General features: G+C 45.3%; 1 protein-coding gene across 3 annotated transcripts in view; it reads left to right on the top strand.

The window, feature by feature from the left end:
• Positions 1–23,982, top strand: part of erbin (erbb2 interacting protein) — a 59,777-nt gene extending 35,795 nt beyond the window's left edge. Inside the window, exons 8-27 of one of the 3 annotated variants that reach the window (XM_030084660.1) lie at positions 3,013–3,076; positions 4,250–4,324; positions 4,930–5,074; positions 6,091–6,163; positions 8,154–8,283; positions 8,381–8,496; positions 9,066–9,135; positions 11,529–11,628; positions 13,715–13,836; positions 14,128–14,301; positions 14,507–14,689; positions 14,772–14,874; positions 14,974–15,157; positions 15,408–16,929; positions 17,357–17,506; positions 20,196–20,243; positions 20,345–20,515; positions 20,591–20,683; positions 20,772–20,846; positions 21,071–23,982. In XM_030084660.1, coding sequence (XP_029940520.1) covers positions 3,013–3,076; positions 4,250–4,324; positions 4,930–5,074; positions 6,091–6,163; positions 8,154–8,283; positions 8,381–8,496; positions 9,066–9,135; positions 11,529–11,628; positions 13,715–13,836; positions 14,128–14,301; positions 14,507–14,689; positions 14,772–14,874; positions 14,974–15,157; positions 15,408–16,929; positions 17,357–17,506; positions 20,196–20,243; positions 20,345–20,515; positions 20,591–20,683; positions 20,772–20,846; positions 21,071–21,178 — 3,706 coding nt within the window. In that variant the 3' untranslated portion in view covers positions 21,179–23,982. Of the gene's footprint in view, positions 1–3,012; positions 3,077–4,249; positions 4,325–4,929; positions 5,075–6,090; positions 6,164–8,153; positions 8,284–8,380; positions 8,497–9,065; positions 9,136–11,528; positions 11,629–13,714; positions 13,837–14,127; positions 14,302–14,506; positions 14,690–14,771; positions 14,890–14,973; positions 15,158–15,407; positions 16,930–17,356; positions 17,507–20,195; positions 20,244–20,344; positions 20,516–20,590; positions 20,684–20,771; positions 20,847–21,070 lie in introns of all 3 variants that reach the window. The other 2 variants (XM_030084659.1, XM_030084662.1) reach the window with 2 other exon arrangements.
• Positions 23,983–24,681: the final 699 nt, after the last annotated feature.

Below are 24,681 nucleotides of genomic sequence, written 5' to 3'. Positions count from 1 at the left end.
ATGTTTTCATGGCGTTGGTGTGGATGACAGGCGACCCACTGTTGGAGTCACGCCTGTGTCCTGAAGCACGTCAGGAGGGGTTTTTTTTTTTCTTCTTTTTTTGCCCCCGCTTCCTGGCCGTCTTCTTCCCCTTACAACAACCGCAGTGTCCTCCATCCTGTCTCTTTCTATCACCCCCCCCCCCTACACACACACACCTCTAACTGTAGTATTAAATTCCACCGGGTTACATAACAGCCCCCTTCACTTGGCCGCTTGCTGTGACAGGTTTTATAATCCTCTGCTGAGACAGTGGTGCGGGTTATTTCACTGGTTGAGAGGCTAACGGCGGCAGCGCCGCCGGGACGCCCCAAACGTCCCGCCGACGTCAGAGAAACCTGCAGGTGATTTTGGAGGGAAGGTGCTTTCCGTCCCGTCTTTCTCCCATGCTCCACTTGCTGTATCCTTTCCATTTCCTCGGCAAAAGCTCACTTCCCCACTTGCCTTTTTGTCCTTCCTCCCTCTGGCCGAGTTTCCTTTTGTTATCTCACGGAGGTTTTTTTTTTTTTTTTTCCTTCCCCCTTCTGTATTTTCCTGTGAGAGACGGGTGTAGGGAGTGCGGTGCAGTCGGAGCTGCGGATCCTCTTTTTCTCCTCGCTGTGTTTGTGTGACAGAGGCCAGACCTGTTAAAGGCTGGAGCCCTGACAAAGAAAAGGACTAATGATTGGGAGGGTTGCCAGAGCAACGCACAGGCATCCCAGAGATGTAAACAAATGTGTGCGTGCACAAACGGGGGCCACAGTGCGAGTCTTTTCAGGGCTCCTGTATAGAAAAGCGCAGACTCTCCTCTTCTCAGCCGTTCTCCCGGTGCGTCGACGCACAACCAAACACACGCATAAAGCAGACGTCTGAAAGAGGGCTGCTGCGTTTCTCACAATTCGAGGTCAGAAGTGTCTCGGCGTTTCAGCAGAACGGCTTTTCTTTTAACTCGCATGGCTGTTACTGTAGCTCGCTCTACTGTTCTTGCCAGCCTTGAGTTCAGAATGTGATAAATCTGGCTGACTTTCGCGATAATTGTTCAGTTATTTCACCAACGGGCTGAAATCCCGTTTATAATTCATGCCGTATGTCTCACACTCGTGTTTAATGAGGAGCACCTGAAAACCAGACGGACTCCACACGCGGTGGCGTTGGTGGGCCTCAGTGTTCCAACCGTCCACACCTGCTGTGAAAACGTCAGCATATCTGATCCCCGACGGAACACGGTGCATTTCCCGTGTCTTGCTCTTGAACGTGTTCACTTAACTCTGAACTCCTTCTGAGGAAGTGTTTGGTTTGAGAGCTTTCCCACAGACTGAGACAGTGCTGTCAGTCAGTATTCAAAACTTTGTAAATGAACCATACAGCCATGCGTCATTACTGTCCATCGAAAATCAAGCTCAAATTGTCACATTTTCACTGTGTAGACTTTTTCCAACTTTTCCATCTGTTCGCAAACATCATTTTTTCCATGTTATCAACTTTTATCAAAATTTAAATTTAGCATTTTTAATCCTGTGTGCTAAGATCATCGTCAGAGTCATGAGTTTAGTCATTCACCCAAGGTTAATTTAAACATTCCCTCATGGAAAATATTCACAAAATATGGATTGAAACAGTTGTATTCTTCAACAATTTTAACTATAAATTCCCCATGGATTTTTGGATTCCTCAGTTTATGAAGGTTTTCAGCAACCACCTGAGGCAGACTTTTAGGCTTTGGTTTTATTTTCCCCCCCTCTATTTTACAGCCATAGCTGTAGTTTTACTGACATCTGAGCACTTTTGAAATATGGCTGAACTCTGCTCCCTGCACAGCTGCTGTGTCAACACACAGCCCGAACACACAGCGCTGCAAAATACAGCTTCAGTAGAGTATTTCTTATGTTTGATCCACTTCGGAAACTGTGATTTTGTGACTTGTTCTTTGCATTCATGAAGACACACGCCAAGTGGAACATACTGTATTTTCTATACCTACATACACCCAAACCCATATTTACCCGCACACACTGCCCCCATAACCGTTTCCTAGAAACGGTGTCAATCCATTCTTTTCTTTTCTATTCTGTTTTTCCCTTTTGGGCTCTATTTCATCGCATCTGTTACAATGGAGCATGTAGGATGCTTTTGCTCCTTTAAGCTGATTTTTTTTTTTTTTTGGCACTTTGATCATATAATCCATGCTGAAGAAAAGATGCCTAGACCTGGAGGGACATCGATCTAAGCCGTCGCAGCTAATTGGACCACTGAATCTAGGTCAAAGATGATCGCTTTAACATGTTTGCAGTCTAAACACCTGAAAATGGGGGTTCGCCGCACACAGAAACGCTGAAACCAGAAGTGCTCTTTTCTTTTGCCCCATCACGTCGTCCTTCTATTTTGAGACCGGCTTTGATTGCAAGTGTCTGTATATCTCTTCATTTAAGCGCTTAAATTATGATTTTCCGGAAGCGAGGGTCGGTTAATTCTAGTAAAAAGTGAAAGCAGTTGAAAAGTCTTGGTCGTTCCGCGTTGGCAGAAAAACGCTGCGCCGGTGACCTAAATGTGGAGAGAAAATTCTGGAGCAAGGCTCAGGGCGAGCATACGTCACATTTTCCATTATTTAAAGCATATTTCTGTCACGCCTGTGATCTGGAAGGTGTTTATTTCCACATAAAGTGATTCAGCGAAAAGACCAAACGCGGAGCGTGCGGGCCATGTGAAATTAAACATGGAAAATAACAGATAATATTGAAGAAGAAAGGAGCGTTTTCTTCTGGCCGGCGCTTTGAGCCACATGCCCCACATTGCTCCGAATCCTCAAAGTGTTGCTTTTGTTGCAGCGCAAGGCTGCCGCCTCATATTTTGCATGGCTCCTGCAGTCGGTTTTCCAGTTCTCAGAACCAATAAAGCATAAATCTCCAATGCACCGTCACCCTGTTTTTTTTTTTTTCCTTCTTTTTTTCTTAAATTACTCCCTGAATTTGAGTGTGTTCCTCCTTGTGTGTACAGAAGCATGCAGAAGCTCACACAGCTGGAGAGGCTGGACCTGGGGAGTAATGAGTTCACTGAAGTGGTGAGTGTCTGTCAGTCAGTCTGTCGGAGCCCCTGGGCGCTCTACCTCTCTGTGGCGACCCTGGCTCGTCCTTCTCTAATCCTTTTACTCTTCTACTCCTTAAAATTTCGAAAAGGAAAGAGCTTTGCGAGCAGCATAAATGCAAGCCAAACCAGTTCTGTAGCATCCCGATCTGTAATAAAATGAAAAATAAAAAGAATCTTAAAGAGAAAATGTATTTAGGATATATGGAAGTGCTTCAAGATGTGCTTAAATGATCTGAAGTAACTAATAAATGGTGATTTTACTGCATGAAAGCGTCTGTAACAGGCTCACATCGCCTCCCCATGTCTCTATTACTGTATATCATTATTGATGTCTGTTGAGAGTCGTGGACAATAAAGAGCTGCACTCGTCTGATGGTAAATAGTGGTTTTCAGTTTTCCAAGAGATGGAACTATATAAATAAAACTGATTTGAATTAGAATAGGGTCTTTATGTAGAGACTGCATGTTTGTACCAGGGCTCATCTTATTAATCTTTTGTTTTTCCATCATGCTAACAACAGAATGTAAAGTAAAAATTCATTATAATTTCTAAATAATTAATAATTCAATGCTCAATTTGTTTCTTTTTATTATTCTTTCCTCTCAAAACGTGCAGTAAAAGAAATCCTGCTCTCCTGAACTATCAGCATAATGTGCACCGGTGTCGCTTTAATCTTCTCTTTGTTTTCTGCTGCATTTTTAACAATTGCTGCTAATTACACAAATCCCTTTCACTGTATGACAAAAGACTGATTTTTTTTTCCTTTTAAACAGGCAGTCAAGATTGCCCTATTTAAAATCAGTGTTTAGCCGACTGAAAGAAGAAGCAGCAGCATTCACGCACAAGACAGTACAAACATTAATGACATTTCGGATCAATAAAGATTGATACAAGAGGAAAATCTGATGATTTCCTTTTTGCAGTAAAGATTTGTTTTAAGCCCTGATTAGAAAGCGTTTCAGCTGACCTGATATTCTGGGATGTTCTCCTCGAGGCGGGGGGCAGAGGAACTACAGGCGGCTTGGTTTTCTGAGTAGTAAACGGTTTAATGTCCCCACAACAGCCATAAATACCCTTCCAGAGAAGCCCAGACACTGAGATCTCCTGCTCTCCTGACCTCACCTCCTCTCGTCTCTCCTCATGCAGCCTGAGGTGCTGGAGCAGCTGACAGGAATCAAGGAGCTGTGGATGGACGGGAACAGACTGACGTTTTTACCTGGGGTATTGCTTCACACTTCTTTACCGTCGGGAGCGCCGCTGCGCCCTCACACATCATCTCCACATTACGTTCCTTAATTTATCCAACAACGCGTCTGCTGGAATCTTTATCAAAACGAAGCCACGTCGGTTCACATCAGACTTTGAGGTCTGCGGCAGAGACGGAGCTCCGCTTTCCACGAACATGAAGAGGATACGGTGTACATTAAGACGCATCTCCAGCGCGGTATTGACGTGCAACGAGAGATTGTCTCTTCCATCCAAATGACCCGCTTGTTTGTAACTGGGTCATAATTAAAGCATTAGTTCTGCTGCCAGCATCAGCTGTAATCACAGTCTGGCCTTTTATTAGCAGTGACGTCCGATAAGCCTATTAGCCAATCCAGGAAGTGGAGCCATTTCTCCTCATCCGTATGAGCACTTTTCACTTTCACTGACTACAGTGATACAATGAATACTCTAATAATGGATTTGTTTTATTTTGAACCTATTTCCTCCGATCACATGATACTGCCGTCGTGTTATAAATGAGTCCACATATCCCAGACATCACTACATCATTCAAGTTGGGTGATCAGTTTCTCTTGCTCCTCTCTTTATCCGTCCAGATGTTGGGGATGCTGAAACAGCTGGTCTATCTGGACGTGTCCAAGAACAACCTGGAGATGGTGGACGAGCAGATCTGCGGGTGTGAGAACCTGCAGGACCTCCTGCTCTCCAATAACGCCCTCACACAGCTGCCCGGCTCCATCGGTGAAGATTACACACACACACACACGAAAAGTCCGTTTTGAAACATATTAAACTCTCTTTTAGCTTTTTCCAGCTGATTCTCTCCATGTTTTTTTAATCCTGCTCCTCTCAAGTGTTGGTTTTGTGATGATCATGTCTTTATGTGAAAAAAATAATCAGAGAAGAAACCGCAATACGCAGCTTTATGCATTTTCACCTTTACTTTATCAGATATTTATTTAGGAGGCACAAGAAGTCAAACTAAAAAAAAATGGAACTGGAAAAAAAATGTAATGTTTAATATGCTGATCAATACTGAGAGTGAGACCGTGACTCACAAAGCTTTTTATTGCAGTAATTTCGATCAAAAACAAACCACGCACACTGTAAAGAAGGATCATTAAAAAATATGTAAGGTTAAAAATAGATTAAATGAGAAACACAAAAGATATCGCCAGTCAATATTGATAAAACAAGTCAGTGGAAAGTCAAGGTTAAAAAGTGTAAAGACCACTTCCAAACTGTGAAATGTTGTAAAAAACACAAATTCTGAATAAATTACCATAAATATAACAAAATAATCACCCATTTTCAAAAGCTTTTTTTAAGATTTAATTAAATATTGCAAGAAAAAAGTGTGTAGATGTTCTCCTAAATTAGAAGTGTAGCAGAATCTTTCTCTAAGCGTGTTTTCACGTCTCCTCATCTTCCCAGTGCCCTTTAAAGGGTTAATGACATAATGTGGATATTTATAATCTCCTCTTCCCCTGAGCCAAAAAGTAATCGTTATGAGTTAAAACCAGGCTAATAAAATCAAACCGGTCCAGATGCACCCTGCTGTCAATATCAGAGCTGATTACTTCTAAACCCATTACTGTATTGATGACAGCATGAATGAATCTAATTAACTGCAGTAATAGATATTCCTCTTTGTGGTGCAACAACAAGTGATAATCAATACGCTGCCCGCCCGCCCGCCTCTGTCTCTCGCTCTAATTCAGTCGGCCTCCTGTTTTCTGCTTTCCTTCTTTCGTCAGGCTCCTTGAAGAAATTGACTGCGCTGAAAGTGGATGAAAACCAGCTGATGTATTTGCCAGACTCCATCGGCGGGTGAGCGCGAGCAGCAGCAAGCTGGAGCACGAGCGGGACTAAACCGGGAGATCAGTGGATTATTATGCTGTTTTTTTTTTTTTTTTTTTTTTATCTGTCGCTCCGCTGATCTCATAAAACGTCTGTCTGGATAAATCACATATTCCCATTAACCATCACGAGCGCTGCCCTGCTTTATTTGTTTGGGTCTGCTGCTGCTGCTGATGATATTGAATACTGCTAATGACTGTGATTATGAAGGCTGGATGACAGTAATGGAATGCCGCCGCGTTTTGCAGTGACTTATGGGAATAGTTTGCATTATTGTGGAGGTAATCTCTCCCTCCGAATGACCCTCCGATACGCCGCCGTTAGATTAAAGCTCTCCGTGTGTGGCGAAGACAGGTGAACCCAGGCCGCTGCCATTCGTCCATCGATCTTTTTCATGCACGAGACACAAACACACCTCAACTGACACACACACAACTGCTTTAGTTTTTATTTACTGTTTCCAAACACATCAATTATCCCTTATGTCAGACTGTGTCTCCTTGTGTACTTTGACACAGATTATGTGACAAAGCCTATGGTTTTAGCTTAATCCCACGCAAGGATTTCAGCTTAAGCAAGCTCATTTTTTTTTTTTTTTTTTTTCCGTTTATACGTAACTGATTTTATTGGGCGCACCGCTGGTGAACCGTGTTGTCCCGTCCCCCCATGCGGCTGTCCCGCAGGGCACACGCCCCTCCGCGTTCACATTAATCCCCCCCCGGAGTGCATTAGCTGTTTTCATTCAGCGGAAGTCCCAGGATGCGCCGTGCTTCTGTGTCAACATCGGTCCAGCGTAAAACACGGCTGGGTGCAACTCGTGCGCCGTGGAGCTTTTAAGTGTGCATTACGGAGCGTTTCAGCGCTCCTGTTAGGTAACGTGGCGCTACCAGGGCAAAGTTTAGCTCAAGTTCAGTGTCTTCGAGCTTTGAGTCATTGCTTTCTCTTTTTTTTTTTTTTTTTTTTTCTTTGTGGAGTACTTCAAGACTTTTCAAGCTTATAAAGCCTCTTCTACCATATGTATATAATACCTGTTTAAAAGAGAAAAGTGGACAAATATGAGACGTTTTTGCTTTAAAGAGTCTTTCACTGGATTTCTATAAAGTTGCATAATACTGCGTGAAAGCAGGGTACCCTCAATGTGACACTCTGTGCCTTAAGGGTAGTTTTTTTTTTTTTTTTTTTTTTTTTTTTAAGAAGACACCGTGCCTTGCTCTAGTTGCATCAGGTGCAGCGGTGCATTCATGTCCATCGTCTATCATCCAATAACTTGTTTGTAAGATGAACCTACCTCTATTTGTGTGATTTTATTTTGTATTCGTAGATCTTGAGAGGTTTTATTTTGTTATTTAAATTTTTCTTACATGCCTCAATTTGTTGTATCTTCAACGTTGTTTTATCTCCTAAAAGTGATGGTCAGATAGAAAGTTCTCCCACAAAAAAGCATTAAAAAATTAAATATGTCATAATATGTTTCACCTCAAAGTAAACATGAGAACCTTTATCCTATTTTTACATAATCCAAGCATTTATGTGTGCAGAAATATACTTTTCCCACCATTTTAGGCTCACAGTTTTCAAGCAGACGTTTCAGTGATGGGCTTGTGTTTAAGCGTTAAACCTGATTTTTGTCACAATGGTGCTTAAAAAAAGCTTTCCTTGTGGTATTTCCATCAGATTTCATGTCAAAACATTATTAAAATGTCTAAATTCTAAAACGAAAGTACGCCGAATATGAGAAATCTGAATGAAACCTCAAGAAAAGTTTTGTCTCTGTTCACACGGCATCCACTCTGACTCAGATTCAAAATATTACCGTTTGATTTACAGGAAAAAGGAAAAAAAACTTGTATTGAGGCCAAGTCGGGAGCCTGTTTGAACCCGCTGACTCGCTGCGCTTGGAGGAAACTGTGTAACGCTTTAACCACACGATTAAAACCTTCTCCCGTCGTTCTGCTTTCAGGCTGACGGCTCTAGACGAGCTGGACTGCAGCTTTAACGAAATCGAAGCCTTGCCCTCTTCCATCGGCCAGTGCGTGAACATCCGTACCTTCGCCGCGGATCACAACTTCCTGACCCAGCTTCCGCCCGAGGTGAACTCTTGAACTCCGAAGCGTTCTGTCTGTCTGCCCGCTCAGGGAGCGTCGCAGCCTCGTGTTTGAGTCTCCGGTATTACTTCCCCCTTCGCAGATGGGTAACTGGAAGATTGCGACCGTGCTGTTTCTACATTCCAACAAGCTGGAGTCCCTGCCTGAGGAAATGGGTGACATGCAGAAGCTCAAAGTCATCAATCTCAGCAACAACAAGTGAGTCTGGCCTGACGCCGTGCGTGCAAGATGTAGGTCAGATACAATCGCTGGATTTTAGTCTTTTATCAATGCACTTTTTCTTTTGCTGAATCCGATTGAAATCTTTCCGATTGAGAGCCGAGATCGTTTCCTTTTTACATGAACTCTGACAAAGGGACGTATGTGCAGGTTTAGACGCGCCGAGAAATCCATCCGATTCGCCGGGTTCGCTCTGCGACGCGGCGCCGTTTGAGACACAAACACATGATCTCACGAGCAGCTTCACTCAGAAGAGCCAGTGTTGAAGATGGTTTTGTTAGCGAGACTGATGGAGCTTGTTGTGGGTCTTTATGCATCCTTTACATTAAGCTGTTGTTTCTTTTTTGTCCAAACATGAAGCATCATGTGATGACTTTGACGCAACAGACATGCGGTGTGAAGACAGTGCAGTCTGAGTAAATTGGGTAAAAAAAGAATATGAGATTGAATGAGATCAGCTTCCTGAGAGGCTCTCTTATATCAGATTGATGCGACGCTGAGATTCCTGTGAGGAAATCGACTCAGTGACGTCTCTTTGCTCCCCGCAGGTTGAGGAGTCTTCCGTACAGCTTCACCAAACTGAACGAGATGACTGCGATGTGGCTGTCTGAGAATCAGGTAAAGACGACAAGCCCTTCCCCGTCGAGGTCGAGCCACACGACACGCAGGGGTGGTGGTGGTGGGGGGGTGGGTGTCCGGAGAGTTCAGAGCCGTAACCCGAGCCGCGTACGTGACAGTTCAGCTGTAAATGAAGACGCCGGGTCAAGTAGCTCACAGGAAAACATCTGAAACGCAGGAGGCCACTTCCAGGACATTCGATCTAAACCTGCCAGGTGTCACTGCAGGTCAGGCCTGGTGGTGATCCCTTTTTTTAAATCCCAGTCACTGCTAGAAAACAATCTTTACTAGTTGTGTAAGGCAAACTGAACAGCAGCTCAAGAAGTGGTCTGCGAGAACGTGTGGCGGGTTTTGCCCCGTGAGATAAGGCAGCCGCAGCGAGCTGGAAGCGAACCAGAGGTCAATGTTATCTCCCCGATTCGGAATTTTCCTCCAGCCCTCAACAGAAAACAAGCCAATCAGAAAGGGGAAAGCATGTGAGTCTGGTTAGCTTATGTGTCAGGAAACCCGGCGTGTCGCAGCGTTGTGGTTGCAGCGCGGTGGAGGAACTCGTCGCGACGGGCCGAGCAGAAGAGCGAAGGCTGTGTTCACCTGCCAAAACAAAGCTGCATTTCAGGCACATCTCACCCCGTCGGGATGTGAACAGACTTGTCAAAAGGCAGAAGTTTAATAACTTATTCCAAAATGTGGAAATCAGTTCTAAATATACCTGTAAAATGGGCGCAGCCTAACGCATCACACACTCTTCAATGTGGGTTTACAATGTCTAAAAGTACATTTTAAATAGTTTTAAATTTATTCTCAAGTTCACACTTGTTTGCTTCACTTTCTCCCAGAGTTTTATGGTTGAAAGAATTATTTTGACAGGTTAATTTCGATCGATTAATTACAGGGAAATGAACTCATTCTTTATTTGTCCATGCTGCTGAGAAAGTTCATTTCGGTTCTTAGCCCAGTGGATGGAAGTGTGGATAAGAAAAGAGGCATTCTGTATTGATCCACGGGGGGGTAAATGATTTCTTAGCACATCCTCTTCGTGGTTAACCGGTGGAGAAGGTTTGTGGAGCTGCTGGGAATCTTTTGCTTAGAGACCCACAGTGGTAACATCCCAGCTGCAGGTTTCCAAAACACAAACTCGCTTCTCTAACTGAAACTTTAGATGAGGGGTCTGCAACCTTTCTCATCAAAACAGACATTTTTGTCACTTTCCAGCAAATTGAATTATTCTGGACCCACAAAACAGATCACACAGCTGATTCAGTTGGGATGTTTCAGGGCTGACGTGTTTTTCTTACCTGATAGGTGGCTTGGTTGTCGTAGCCATTTTTTTTTCAGTCATTTTAGGATTTTAGCCATTTTAACTGTTTGCTCGGTTTTTGCTCCATACTTGACTTCTTCAAATATTTTAGCAACTTTGTTGTTGTTGTTGTTGTTGTTGTTGTTGTTTTTTAACCAATCTTCCTAACGCTTTTTACAGTTTTTTTAGTTATTATTATTTCAAGTCTTGTTTATTAATTAATCACAAAAAGAACATTGTGGACTTTAAACCCTAAGTTTTTAATGTGTGTTGCACCTTTAACTTGCTCTGAGGCTTTGTTTGGAGGTAGATAGAAGATTTTCACTGATTTAAATGAATCGCTCTAGAAATACAAAGCCAAACTCAACAAAATGCAAACAACAGTCCAAATTTACGCGGAGACGTTGGAGAAGACGGTACTTTTTGCCAGTGCTTCTTTTTGCTTTGTACGACCTATAAATATTTCCAGATTGCGGTCTGACTCTTGCTGCATTCTGAAATCTATTATTCATGTTTTTTCATTCTCGTCTCCTCCTCCTCCTCCTCCCGGCTGCACCGCTCCCCGACTCGACTCTCAGAATGCTTCCACAGATTGGCCCCCGAGAAGCTGCAGCTGTTTGAGAGGGCTGTGAAGAGTCGGGATTTAAGAACCCATCTCTGCTGTCTGGGCCTCTAAAGAGCGTGCGATTAGTCCGCTTTTGTTTTTGCTATTTCCACCGCGGTTCACAGACACGCTGCCCGGCAGGCGTATCACGGCACGTGGATGCCGTTGGACGAGGTGCGACAGCGGGCGACAGCCACACAAAGATCGCTGCGGCTTTATTGGGAAGCAGCAGCAGAGAGGCCCAGACTCTTATATCAACCCTTGATTAATGTCCCAGTCCTCGGGAACAAAAAAAAAAAAAAAAAAAAAAAAACTCTGATATGACTGCGCTGAATTCATCATCGGTACAATGTGTGTCGTGCTATTTCACATAAAATCCTGTCTAAAGTGCCGATGATGCAGCCCAGCTCGCTCGAGAAAAGCGAGAAGCCCGGGACTCTGTGAGTGAGTGACGGAGACGGCGCAGCTCAGACCTCCTCTGCTCTCCCACAGTCCAAGCCCCTGATCCCGCTCCAGAAAGAGGAGGATCCAGAGACTCATAAAACCGTGCTGACAAACTACATGTTCCCCCAGCAAACCCGGACGGACGACTGTGAGTACTCAAACCCTCTGTTTGACTTTTGTTCGGTGCTTCATCTGGCAGCCGGTCGGACTGAATGTCCGTGAGCGCATTAACACATCAAAGCAGCTCTTACAGTATACACTGGAAGTTTTCTCACAGTTGGATCAGAATTAAAGATTGACTGGAGGATGAAATTATAATGTCTGCTCTTTGCTCTTTAGTTTATACTGCAGCTTGTGTTAATGCTCAGGGGACAGAGAGAGACAGCAGCTCTCCAACTCTTCTAAGACATGATTGGTAATAGTTTCTATAAAAATGTACACTGATTAACAACATTTTTATTTAAATTGTTTTGCTATTAATGCATTCACCAAATGGCACAACTGAGGAAATTTCCACATTGTTAATTAAGGTGATCAAAAAGTAGAAAATAGACAGAAACTATATTGAAATACATCTTCATTGGCAGGACGTTCCTTTTTCAGTTGTGTGATGGATTGTACATCGATTCATGTTCATTTATTCAGACTATGGATTACTAAAGGAATAGATTAGAAAACCTCTGTTACTTCAGAGCAGCAGGGATCCCTGCATGCATATTTCATAGGAGAGCTTGTTACCTGAGACTGAAGCTGCAGAAGAAACTCTAGCCGTGGTCTTCTTGTCAAGCATCTGTTAGTTTTCTTTGGTTTCCTCTTGCTGCAGACGGCTCACACTGTGATCCTGATGCATTTAAGCTGTGGGGTAATTATTGGATCTGACAGATCTGCGTGTTGGGATCCAGAAACGGTGGATCAGTCCAACACAAACTAAACAGCAGCTTCGGTTCATGCTCGTCAACTGGTTCAGTAAATATTTACTAGGAGAAAGATTTTGTGTTTCGTGTGAAAGAGATGTGTCCTGCTTGTACAACTTTTTTGCCTCCACACACACACACACACACACACACACACACACACACACACACACACACAACCCACCTTCCCCTTTGACTCATATCAACCACTGTGTTCTCACATGCTTGCGTAAATGCGTTGAGTTAAACCAGAGTTCTTAATATGATTTATTATCAGCTGATCTTCAATGAGAGACACACACACACACACACACACACACACACAGTAAATCAATAAATATATGTCAGGCCCCGTAAGCCTGCAACATTAACTTAATGTTGTTGATGGTTTTTTTTCAATGGATTAGTAAATGTTACATTGTACATATAACCAAATAATTTTTAGTATTTACAATTTTGCATAGTTTTTATGCTTGAACCCCTCCCCCACGTCTCATTCTAATTATCATTGCTATGGCTACAGTAATATAGGTTGACTAACAGCGTCATGAAGATTCTATTTTGATTCAATGCACACATTTCAGGTTTTTTTCTTTTTTACATTTGGAGGCCTTTTTGAATACAGGAAACCACAAACACGTCAACATTGACTTCAGGTGTAAATAACAGCTCTGAACAATGGCCTGCGAGAGTTTCACATCAACTTCTGGTGTGATTGCAGAGGTTTACCGCTCTGACATGTTCTCCGTAGTAAACGCTCCGCTTCTCTTTACTCCTGGTAACATGCGGAGCTCAGAATATGAAATAAACAATGGTATCTGAGAGCAGCACTCTGTGTTAAGATGCCTTCAGAGGAAAGGAATTCATTACAGTACCACGTCCAAGTTTCAGCAATCCGTTGCTGTGGGCTTGTCGTGGAGCTGAAGGGGTTAACTCCTCACTCTCAGGTTCCTTCACTGCTCCCCTTGAGGCTTGATGGCGTTGCTGTGCGCCATCTTGTGGTCATATGTAGACGTGCAAGTCAAACACAAAGGAGTCTTGAATTAATCATCATGCAGGTAAAGGAGATTTTGGGTTTGGTTCAGAGAGTTCAGGCTTATTTCAGTGGAGCTCAGATGCTGTGTGTACACTTTTAGAAGAACATGGTTTTGTTAGAGTCCAGGTTTGTTTTTAAAGCCTTTTTGTTTTTCTATTCAAGAAGAAAAACAATGCAGCTTTAGAGTGAAGGAAAATATCATTATGAGTGAAGTTTATAAAATCTGTTCCATCTGACAGATTCCCCCTGATCTTTTGACAAACTGTGTATTAACCTCATTTCAGACATTCCCAACTCGGACTCGGAGAGCTTCAACCCGGTGCTGTGGGAGGAGCAGCGTAAACACCGAGCTCAGGTGGCCTTCGAGTGCGACGAAGACAAGGATGAGAGAGAGACGCCCCCGAGGGTGAGCAGCACACATTGGCTACAGCTTACATAACTAACCGCGGAAAAACACAAACGGCGCCGGCGACAACATGATTTACTGCTGTTGTGATCGCAAATATTATCCCAAGTGGCCAGTCTCCATTTTCTGTCTCTCTGAAAACTCATTACTGCTGAATGATTTCTCAACATGAGAGGCGAGAGAGTCCATGGCCCAGCATGTTGTCCTCTATCAGCTTCCTGTTTGTTAGAAACAACCCAGGATTCCTCATTTCTTCAGCCTTTGATCATCTGCGGTCTTTCTTCCCGTCAGGAGGGGAACCTAAAGCGCTACCCCACCCCGTACCCCGACGAGCTGAAGAACATGGTGAAGACGGCCCAGTCGGTGGCTCACCGGCTGAAGGAGGACGAGTCGAGCGACGAGTCGGGGAGAGATCCAAAACCGGTGGAGAGGAACCACATCGGCGTGCAGGACGTGGGAGTCAAGGTCGGCGTCCATCACTTTCATTTCTTCAGCCCGTTTGTTCCACACTTCACTTCCTTTTTTAGGAAAGCACACGAGCTGCAAGCTTGTGGAAAATATCTTTTTTTTTTTTTTTTTTAATTCCACTTGAGTGAGAAAACAGCACAGAAGTTTCAGCAGTCGTAGTTTTCTCCGTGCTCCAGACTGAATTCCCTCCTCTTTGAATCAGGTGATCGAAGCCCCCTGTCCCAACGGCGTGGCGTCGGACATGGAGACCTCCATATCCACCAACACGTGCGCGCAGAGTCCGTCCGCAACCGAATCGAAAGACACGTCGGACTCTTACAGCTCCCAGAAAATCCCGCTCAAATCGTCCGAGGGAAACATGATGAACCACGAGGACACGCTGGAGGTAGGAGCAAACACCACCAGCGCCGGGAGCGACGGAGACTAATCACAGTTTCAGAGTATAAAGTGGTTGTTTTTGCCCGCAGGATTCTGAAGAACTGTCTGATGAAGAGGATGAGATGAAAATTGCCGAGATGAGGCCGCCTCTCATCGAGATCTCCATCAACCAGCCTAAAGTCGTGACATTAAGTAAGGATAAAAAAGGTAATGTTTCAGTTCTTGAGGGACAACGGTGGACCGCAGCATCCACAGTTGCAGTAACGGCGTCGCTCGCTCCCGCTCACACAGATGACGGGAAGGACGCCGACTCCCTGCTGGACGACACGGTGGCCAACAGCAACCAGAACAACAGCAACTGCTCGTCGCCGTCGCGCATGTCCGACTCGGTGTCTCTGACCACGGACAGCAGTCAGGACAACTCTCTGTGCACGCCGGAGCGAGAGGCCAAGATGCCTTTCCTCCCCAAAAACCGGTTAGTTACTGTTTTACTATGAAAAACACATGAATTATGCTGGGAGGACGTCCTGCTCCTGCTGTGCACACATTGTTTGGCGTTTTTTTCCTGTGTACAAGAGTCGAACAGGTCGCAGTCAGCGTGACTCAGAGAGCCGCAGCATGCATGTTAATGGGGAAACGCATCAACGTGAAATTCACAATAATATCTGCTGTAAAGGTGTTCTAAACCTGTTTGTCTCCTGTGGTCATAAATGTCCTCGTTCCAGGCAAGAAGATGAGAATATGAACCACCCTAAAGACACCACGCCTCTCCTCCATAACGGTAACGGCTCCGAGACGTCCCTTCAGGCCCTCTTGAAAACCCAGCAGTCGCCTCCGGAGAAGGTGGGCGACTACGACCTGTCCATGGAGGCGCGGCTGGCCTTCATCGAGAAGGGGATCAACAACGGCGTGGGCGACGGCTACACCAAGTGGGACCAGATCAACATGAACGTGAGCAAGCCGCCGACCGACAACATGGTCCAGACGGACGGACCGGACCAGGCCAAGAACGGCCCGGCGGGCCCGGAGGACCCGGACGGCACGCCGGGCCGCGGCTACGACAACGTGGACCACCTCCAGAACGGGAACCAGCCGGCCGGCGACTGCGTCAACAGCCTGGGGAGCAAGAGCGCGGGGCTGAGGCTGGAGACGTCCGCCGTGCACGTGGCGTCGACGGGAGTGACGGCCAGCAGCGACATGTCTCTGTCCCGCAGCACGGAGGAGCTCTCGCCGGAGAAACGCTGCCACCCGCCGCCGGTGGTGAAGTCCCAGAGCATCAGCAACATCGAGTCCGGCGGGATGAAGCTGTACGCCTTCGACGGGGAGGGCGACTGCTACGACATGGCCGCGGCGAGCAGGACGGCGGGGGCCGGCCCGGCGCCGGGGAGCCAGGGCCAGAGCATCGTCAGGAGCAAGTCGGCCAGCCAGCTGCTCAACGACCAGACGCTGGCGGTCTACCCCGGCTCCTCCGCGTCGTCCTCGGACCTCCTGTCCTCCTCCAAGCCTCCGGCCAGCGCCAGCAGATACCCGGCGTCCTCCAGCATGGCGATGGGAATCCCGCCGCCGCAGTACAACGTCCAGTACACGAGCAGCGCCGTGCCGAAAGACGGCCTCTGGGCCCAGAGGACGCCGGTGCCTCCGGAGCACCAAGGCTACCTCCCTCCTCCCCCCCCTCACTCGCTAGCCAACACCAACTACTCCAACCGCAACCAGGCGCCGCCGTACCCCCTGCAGCCCCAGCAGAGGGGGCCCCCCATGGCGCCCAGAGCCCCCGCGGACATGTGGGCAATGGACAGGCTCCACTCGGCCAGCGGCCCGCCCAGGAGCAGCACCCTGCAGAGACAGAGCAGCTCCGCCTCCACGGCCTCCATGGGAGACCCGCGGCGCGCGCAGCTGCCCGACGGCGACTACCTGACCTACAGGGACATCCACACCCTGGCGCGGGGGCCGCTGGCCATGAGCCAGGCCGCGCAGAGGCCCCTCTCCGCCCGCACCTACAGCATCGACGTCCCCGGGGCGTCCCGGCCCGCCGCCGCCGCCGCCGCCCGGCCGCAGCCCCACGAGCTCCCGGAACGGACCATGTCGGTCAGCGACTTCAACTACCAGCACGGCAGCCCCAGCAAGAGGCCCGGCGCCGCCAGGGTGAAGTCGGAACACTCGCTGCTGGACGGAGTCGCGGCGGGACGGGTGCCGACGGACTGGAGAGACCAGGTGATGAGGCACATCGAGGCCAAGAAAATGGAAAAGGTAAGAAGCGTGGGGGTGGGGGGTGATTTCTTCAAACTAATCTTTAAATGTCAACTTTTTGAACCGTTTTGTAAAGAACTTGGAAGAACTCCTGTTTGATGTCTGTAAAGTTCCCAAACTTGTGGCAGGATGACTTTTGTTTTGAAAAGCTTCGGTTTAGGTGACCTAAAGAAAAGCTTGTACGCAGGTTTGGTTTTATTTCTCCTGGTTTTTGAGGTATCGCTCTGGTACTGGAGTCCAAACCACCGGGATATCTCAGAACCCGTCCAAATAAAACCAAACTGTCAGGCCTTACTAACGAACCCGTCTCCATGCCAGATGTCCTCTCTTGCATGTCTGCCTGTTGTTTGTGTGTATTGAAGCTGTAAAACGTGTCGCATGGCCGCCACTGACGTGTGGTCTGGTGCTGGTTGTCTCATGTCATCAGAACGCGCTGTCTCGCTCCTATAATTCCAATAACGCCCCGCTGAGCTGGTCTCACTACGGCAGCTGTAGGGACATGCATGCCAGCCAAGGGTCCCTGGTGTTTAGTGTCAGGGACGGACAGCCCGGCCCCTGCGGAGCCCCGGGCTTCAGCGTGAGTACCGTCAACTCGTAGCGTTTTGCACTGAGCACGCGGGGCCTCCCCGCTTCCTGCTGGTTTCACATCCTTTTAACGAGAAGAAAGCGTCCGTTTCCTCCTCCGCTCGATGTTGAAGTGATCACAGACCGTCACAGAGCCGGCTTTCACTTTGTCCTCAAAAAGACAAATGAAAGTTTGTTTCAACATCTGCAGTAAATACTGTTGTGAAAAAGGATGGATTCTACTATTTCCTGTTGCTTTTTGAAGTTTTAATGACGCAGCGGCTTTTCAAAGGGGTCAAATGATTTTTTTTTGCACTGCCTTCAAACTGAATTGTGACAATTTACTGCAGTTTTAACTGGATTGGAAATGTGGATAAAATGTGACTTCAGTGTTGAGTCGAATCCAAAATGCTGATGAGAGCTGAACATGTTCACCAAGAAGGATTCATATAAAGACAAAAATGACTGCAATTGAAGCTTAAAATGAATAAAATCTCATTTAACATTGAAAAATAACATTTATTTAGTATGAAGACAGGCACTGAAATCAAAACTAGCTAAACACAGAAAAACAATAAATGATTACATTTTGCGGCCGTTTTTAAACAACAGAAAGTTGAAAAATATACCAACTTTAGTGTTTCGTCACTAAGTGCTTTTTGTAAATGATCTTCCTCTTTTCTTTTCCTTTTTTTGTTTTTAAAGACTCCAGATTCTTCAGTGACGCTTCAAGTTCACTGCTGCATTCTGATTTTATTATATTCAAAGTAAACCTTCTCTGCAGGGATAGAAAGTTTTATCACAAACATAATTACATTTTAATAGTCACGAAATTTATGTTGAGTAAATGTAAATAATTTATTTACATTTACTCAACACGCTTTAAAAAAACTTCTTAACTTCTATAACTAGAATACTCTTCAAGCACTTTTTTATTTAAAAGAAACAAAATATCTTTATTTTTCTTCTGAAATGCAGCATTTGAGTTTAATTTGAGGCCTTATTAGAAGCAGCACTACCTCTGTGTGCAGCTTTTAGACCATTTATATACTAATCTTAAGACTTAAAACAGCAGATAAACACTTTTTTTTGAATGATCACATTTCTGAAGAGTCCATAAACACATCAGATGTGATTTCTCTCTTTCATCAGGCTTTTTTATTCAGGTAAAGAGGCTTTCTCTTTCATTTTAGCTTCTACTAAACATTTGCAAATGCTGCCACCTGCTGCTTCATCTCATTCTGTTTATAGGTAATATTTTTAGATTCTGATTTCTTAAACAAAAAGAACAAATTGCACTTAGGAAACTAAAACTACAGTAAAGAACAAAGCGACCGCCTGGCAGCTGATGGCAGACCGTGTGAACGGATCGACTGAAGCCCATGGAGGAGGAGAAAAAGAGAAAAACACTTGAAGTTTTTTGGAAAAGCATGAAAACAAAGTTTGTGAGCGGAGTCGCAGTAGGAGGTCTCCGCTGAGTGAAGATCTCCTGGCAGAAGGAACAAACCGGCTCATCCTCCAGCAGATGGAGGCTCGGAGGAAACTCTCCTCACGGCGCCGGCGTCCCCGACTGACCCGCTTCACTCTCTCTGCTCAGAGAAAGACTCGACTGGTTCAGTCCGGTTCATTGTCTTAAGAGAAAAGAAGCGTTTGATCAAGTTTGATTGATAGAATTATTACTCCTGCCACTTCTGCTAATAGGAAAATAATTCAACTTCATCTTGTTTTTAATAATCCTGCATATATCAGCATATAATAAAATGCTAATGAAGTTCATTCCAGGCCCAGAAATGTAATAAAGTACAGATCGTGTCCTCATCTAAAAGTCTCTGTTGAACTTTATTTACAAATGAAAGAAACGGATATACAGAGAAAATGAAAACGCTTCGATTAAAGCAGGTTAACAAGACTGAATCGTGTTCGTGCGAGTCAGTGTCCCTGTTCTCAAACTAACCAGGTTAACGTCGCTTGATATTAAACCATTTTTAATTATCTGAGTCATTTCACACAGTTTTCCTCCAGGACCTGAGTCCTTGTTGGTGAAGCAGCGCTCGTCCACTTTCTCAGTCGCTGTGACGGTTTTTGCTCATTTCCTCTGTGGGAAAAGTTCCACTTCCAGTTGGATTAGAATTCTAAATATGCTTCCAGACAAACCCCCTTTTAAACCTGCCTGCCTCGTTTGCATGTGAATTAACCCCCCCCCCCCCCCCCCCCCCCCCCTACTCACGATCTGTCCCCGTGATTGTAATTCTCCTCAGAAATCACAATTTCCTTTCCTTTAACTTCACTATAAATCCTGGTTTTTGCTCATCCGTGGCCTCGGCGCCACTCCATAACCTCTCGCTGTGTGTGCGGTGGTGAAATCTGGGTTTTGTGGGGAAGGTCGGGGTGGGTCTGATCCTGGACGGTGGGCTTCAGCGTGTATGGAGGGAGCAGAGGCTGTGTGAGAGTGTGGCGTGATCCTCCCCTTGCTTCCTCTCCGGGCGCAGCTTAATCCCAGTTATTCATCATCGTAATCAGACGTGTCCGCCCATTATCTTTCCTCTGAATCAGCATCTCGCTCCCCTAATGTCTTTACCGGGTGAGAATTCTGGCCTCTGCAGCCTTCGGGTGTCTCTGCTCTCCGTCATTCTTGGGCGTAATTGGATTCGGACGGTTTAATTTGAGTCAGTCGGTGATCGTGGCTGCATTTTGCTTTTCAGGATGAAGTTTTCGGTCCTCCGGGTTACACCATGGACCCCCACAGAAAAGTAGGTTCGCCACGCAGAAGCCCCTCTCCCCGCCGCTCGGACCCTGAACCCTGAACCCTGAACCCAGTCTCACGCCTCTCCACTTGCGTTTGTGTCTCCAGGTGCCTTTGATGAACGGCCAGATGGGCCCTCCGGTCCGTCCGCCGGCGAGCCAGGCGTCCATGGCCCGCCACCCGTCCAGGGAGCAGCTCATTGACTACCTGATGCTCAAAGTGTCGCAGCAGCCCCCGGCGGGGCCCCAGCGGCTGCAGCACGACGCCCCGCAGCAGGAGGTGAGAGGTCACCGTCCAGCCGTCCAGTCACCGCGATCAATAAATGTCTGACGGCGTGTCGCGGTTGGGTTTCAGATCCGCGTGAAAGTGGAGAAGAATCCGGAGCTGGGTTTCAGTATATCGGGAGGAGTGGGAGGTCGGGGGAACCCCTTCCGCCCGGACGACAATGTAAACTCACAATTTATTTCGAACCGGCATAAATAGCAGCGCCTGCGAAAGGCTCGATATTGAAAGCTTCATATTGATCACATTTCAGGGGATCTTCGTGACGAGGGTTCAGCCTGAAGGGCCGGCTTCCAAGATCCTCCAGCCCGGAGATAAAATCATCCAGGTACGGTCGGGACCAATCAGCAGTTAAACAACTGAATGCTGTAACTTCTACACCTCTTCCAGTAACTCTGACTCTAAATATTAGGCAGTTGAAGTGATGCTAAACATCAAGGCGGCACGATAATGTGCAAAAACACGGCTGTGCAGTTATATTATTTGAAATAAACACAAATAAGCGGATGACGATGTGTTAATCCATCTTTTTTTTTTTCCCCCTCCCTGCAGGCGAACGGATACAGCTTTGTGAATATCGATCACGGGAACGCCGTCTCCCTCCTAAAGACTTTTCCAAACACTGTGGATTTGATTATCGTACGAGAAATGCAAGCGTAGACTCAACTGAAACTGACTTCCCGGGGAGAAACGAAAAAAAAACAAAAAGCGAGCGGGCGCAGTGGTGGCGGAGCGAGGAGAGAGAGAGAGAGATTTAATGTTGACTGTCATATTTTTATACGCAGAAGAGACTGATCTGCAGCAGAAACCTGTCGGGACTATTTATAGTAGAGATCTTCATAGCCTTGATTAAACGGGGAAAACCACTGAATGTAGTGGATCCAACAAAGCAAGACAGCAGCAAACATCGACAAGTCTGTGTCCTCCAAAAAGAAGAAGAAAAAACAAACCAGGCCATCACTGTGGTATATAAATATATACATATATATATATTTTTATACAGAAGAAGCTGAAGATATGACGCGCTTTGATGCAAATACTGTGGTCTCTGTACAGGTCTTTTTCTTCTTTTTTTCTTTTTTCTACACATCAGCCATTCATCATGAAGTTTTATTTCTGCAGACAGATGTCTGACCACTAGGGGGCGGGGCTTGTCCCCTTGCCCCCCCCCCCCCCATCTCCTGTCATCCAGCTTGCCTTTTTTAATTTCATGGGAAGACGGTGAAGCCGTGCGGTCGCACCTGGAGGACAGTGTTACGTGCTTGTCGTGTCGAGACGGAACGTCGATCAAGGAGGACGGGGTTCTTTTTTTTTTTTTTTTTTGTTCCTTTTCTTCGAAGAGATTACTCGTCCGCCCTCTCCCCCTGCTCCCCAGGCTCGGAAACCAGGGAAACTCTCATCCCCAGACACGGCCGGAGACGGATCGTGAAGGCGAAACGGGAAGAAAATCACATCCAGGGAGAGTTTGGGGAGGGAAGGGTGATGTGATGTCTGTTTGCTGGGCCTCATCGGTTTCACTCTAAAGGTTTTTAGAAACGAGCTGACTATTTTGGGAAATACACACATTTGTAGAAAGTGAGAAAAGGAGAACCGCCTCATATCGGCTCACAAGTCTGCGTATTTTTCCAAACCGCGATAAAGATCCCGAGCAGAGGAAGACGAGGACGTCCTGCTAGTCAACCAAAGCAAGTTTGGAAGTGGACAGAAGGAGAACAGAATAGGAAATCAGAAAGATTTAGGGTCTAAACTTCACTCATGTTTTACGTTCAAGGGCTTCACTCTTCAGGCAGCCGTAGATGAGACGAGTAGCTTTTAAAACCCGGTCCTTCTTTTTATTGCGTTCTTATTATTTAACATGGGAGAAGACCACATGTTGCCTTTTATGTGTCTGTAAAAAGAAAAAACATCTTGCTTTTTCTGCTCATCACTTTTTAGCTGTGTTTGTTTTGTTTTTTTTGTTGTTGTTGTTTTATTTGCTGTACAGAGTTGGGAGAAGCCGAGTAAGTCAAGTGCCATAGACCTTGAACTGTTTGATCGAAAGGGGGAGCGACCTCTGACCCCAGAAACCCGAGCAATATTTTCACACGGTCACACACACACGCAGACACGCAGACATATACACACGCACACACACCTCCTAAGTACGTTTGCAGCACCACGGCTTTGACAAAGCAATATCTGAAGCCTTTATTTTCATCCAGCCCATTTTTACACACCTGGTTTTAGTGATGATTTTACATGATTTTTATATGGTGAGACGAATCTTTTGTTTGTTTGTTTGTTTGTTTGTTTTTTTGGTAATGAAACGGCACAGAAAAAAACATATGGTAGTGTGTTTTTTAAAAAAAAATAATGACATTTCTGCATTGTGTAAAGGTTTGTGTCACTTTGCCTGGGATGTTTTATTGTCTGTTGCTTACAATTACAGTTTGTGTGTGTGTGTGTGCGCGCGCGTGTGTGTGTACAAATAATGGACACTGTTGGACTGTGTGGAGAAAGCAGCATTTTAAAGAATTGGAAACTGCATTTCAGAGTCTCCATCATCACATTTTTTTTCCTGGTTTATTCAGAATTGCTTGTGGCAGTGAGCGATTCATTCAGCGCGACGTGTTTCCAGAAAACGAAGCGGAAACGATAAAAAGCTGCAGACGGACGAAACCCGCGAACCACTGAAATCGTCTGTAAGCTGCAGTGCTTTCACCAACCTGTCCTCCTGTGGAGCAGTTTGTACTTGACGCTCGTGGCACTGACCAACCAAAATGAAAGCCACTGTGGTAAATTAGCCGTTTTATCCCTTTAAATATCAATCACGGCGATAAACATTGGAAAAATATTAGTCACACTGTTGGGAGGTAGCTGTTCTAAATTATGCTGGTTTTTAAACACAGTTGTATTCGACGACAGCTTAATGTGCGTTTCCCAAATTTTCTACGCAAAATCGTGGATTTGTATTTGTTTTTATTCGGCTGGTGGTTCCCTGTTGACCTTCAGGCCGAATGGGGAGAATTTCTGAGTAAATTGTCACTTTACTTTCATGGTAAATAAAAATAAAATAAACCAAGGCTGACATCGTAGACAATCTAGGGAGATTTGGAAAAAAAAAAAACTTGTTTTCACACATTTTCTTCATCCATGTTGGTTTGTTTTCTCTTCTGCTCCCACATTGTTATTTATTTAGCAGTCTTTTGTGGATTTTAGATCGTTACTAATCAAATTGTAAATAATCTTAAAAGTACAGAAAAGAGGTAATAAAGGCATTAGTGACTTGCGATTGTAAAACCAGCAATAAATTGCGATGCGGAGGCACCCATTTTAATGTATAGCTAGTCTTTCTAAGGTTTCTGTGGAAACGGTCACAGTTGATGTGAAATGACGACGATTGATATGCATTTATCCAACATTCCAGATTTTGTACATAATTACCTGTTTCTGAAGTAACCTGTGGAAAATAAACTAATGCTGTTTAACACTGATCCCACTGTCTTTATTCCAGGATTGTCAATAAAAATTAAAGATCCACGCTCACAAAACTGAATGCTGAAACAAATGAACAGGAATTTAGCTTAGAAATGAAGTTACAAGTTGGAGGCATGTCCCACTTCCTGCCCACCCACCAGGTGGCGCTATCTCTGTATGTGTTAGTTGGAATTCATATGATCACTCATGATGAGGTTCAGAGTGATTGAAGCATGAAGAGCAGAGTTTCTGATCCCATCAGGTGGAGCAATGCTTGCTGCTTTAAATTCTTTTTAAGTTAGGCTTTTCTGTTTAAAGGAAAATGACATTTTTTGCAGCATTCAAGTGACTTGTGATGACTTGAGTGAAATGACGGGATTGTGAACTTTGTTTGGAGACGTCAATTTACTGTAGATTCATTTCAAATCTTTATTTCTTAAAATCTTGATGAGTGTGGCTCATCTCATAGATCATGAAAACCCAAATTCACTGTCTCAGAAAATTTGAATATTGTGAAAAAGTTTAATATTTTAAAGTCATGGTGTCACACCCAAATCAGCAAAATACTGACTCAAAACAGCCCTACAAAGCTTTATAGAAGACCGATGAAAGCATCATGTTTTTTTTCTAAATAACAACTAGTAACGCTTGTTACTGTAATCTAGTGAAAATTACCAGTAACTTGCCCAGCAGTGGTGAAATGGACC

The sequence above is a fragment of the Salarias fasciatus genome, assembly GCF_902148845.1.
Source record: "Salarias fasciatus chromosome 7 unlocalized genomic scaffold, fSalaFa1.1 super_scaffold_4, whole genome shotgun sequence".
In the NCBI taxonomy this organism is placed as follows: Eukaryota; Metazoa; Chordata; class Actinopteri; order Blenniiformes; family Blenniidae; genus Salarias; species Salarias fasciatus.
The sequence above is the reverse complement of the archived record's forward strand: the minus strand, read 5'-3'. Positions and strand labels throughout refer to the sequence as shown.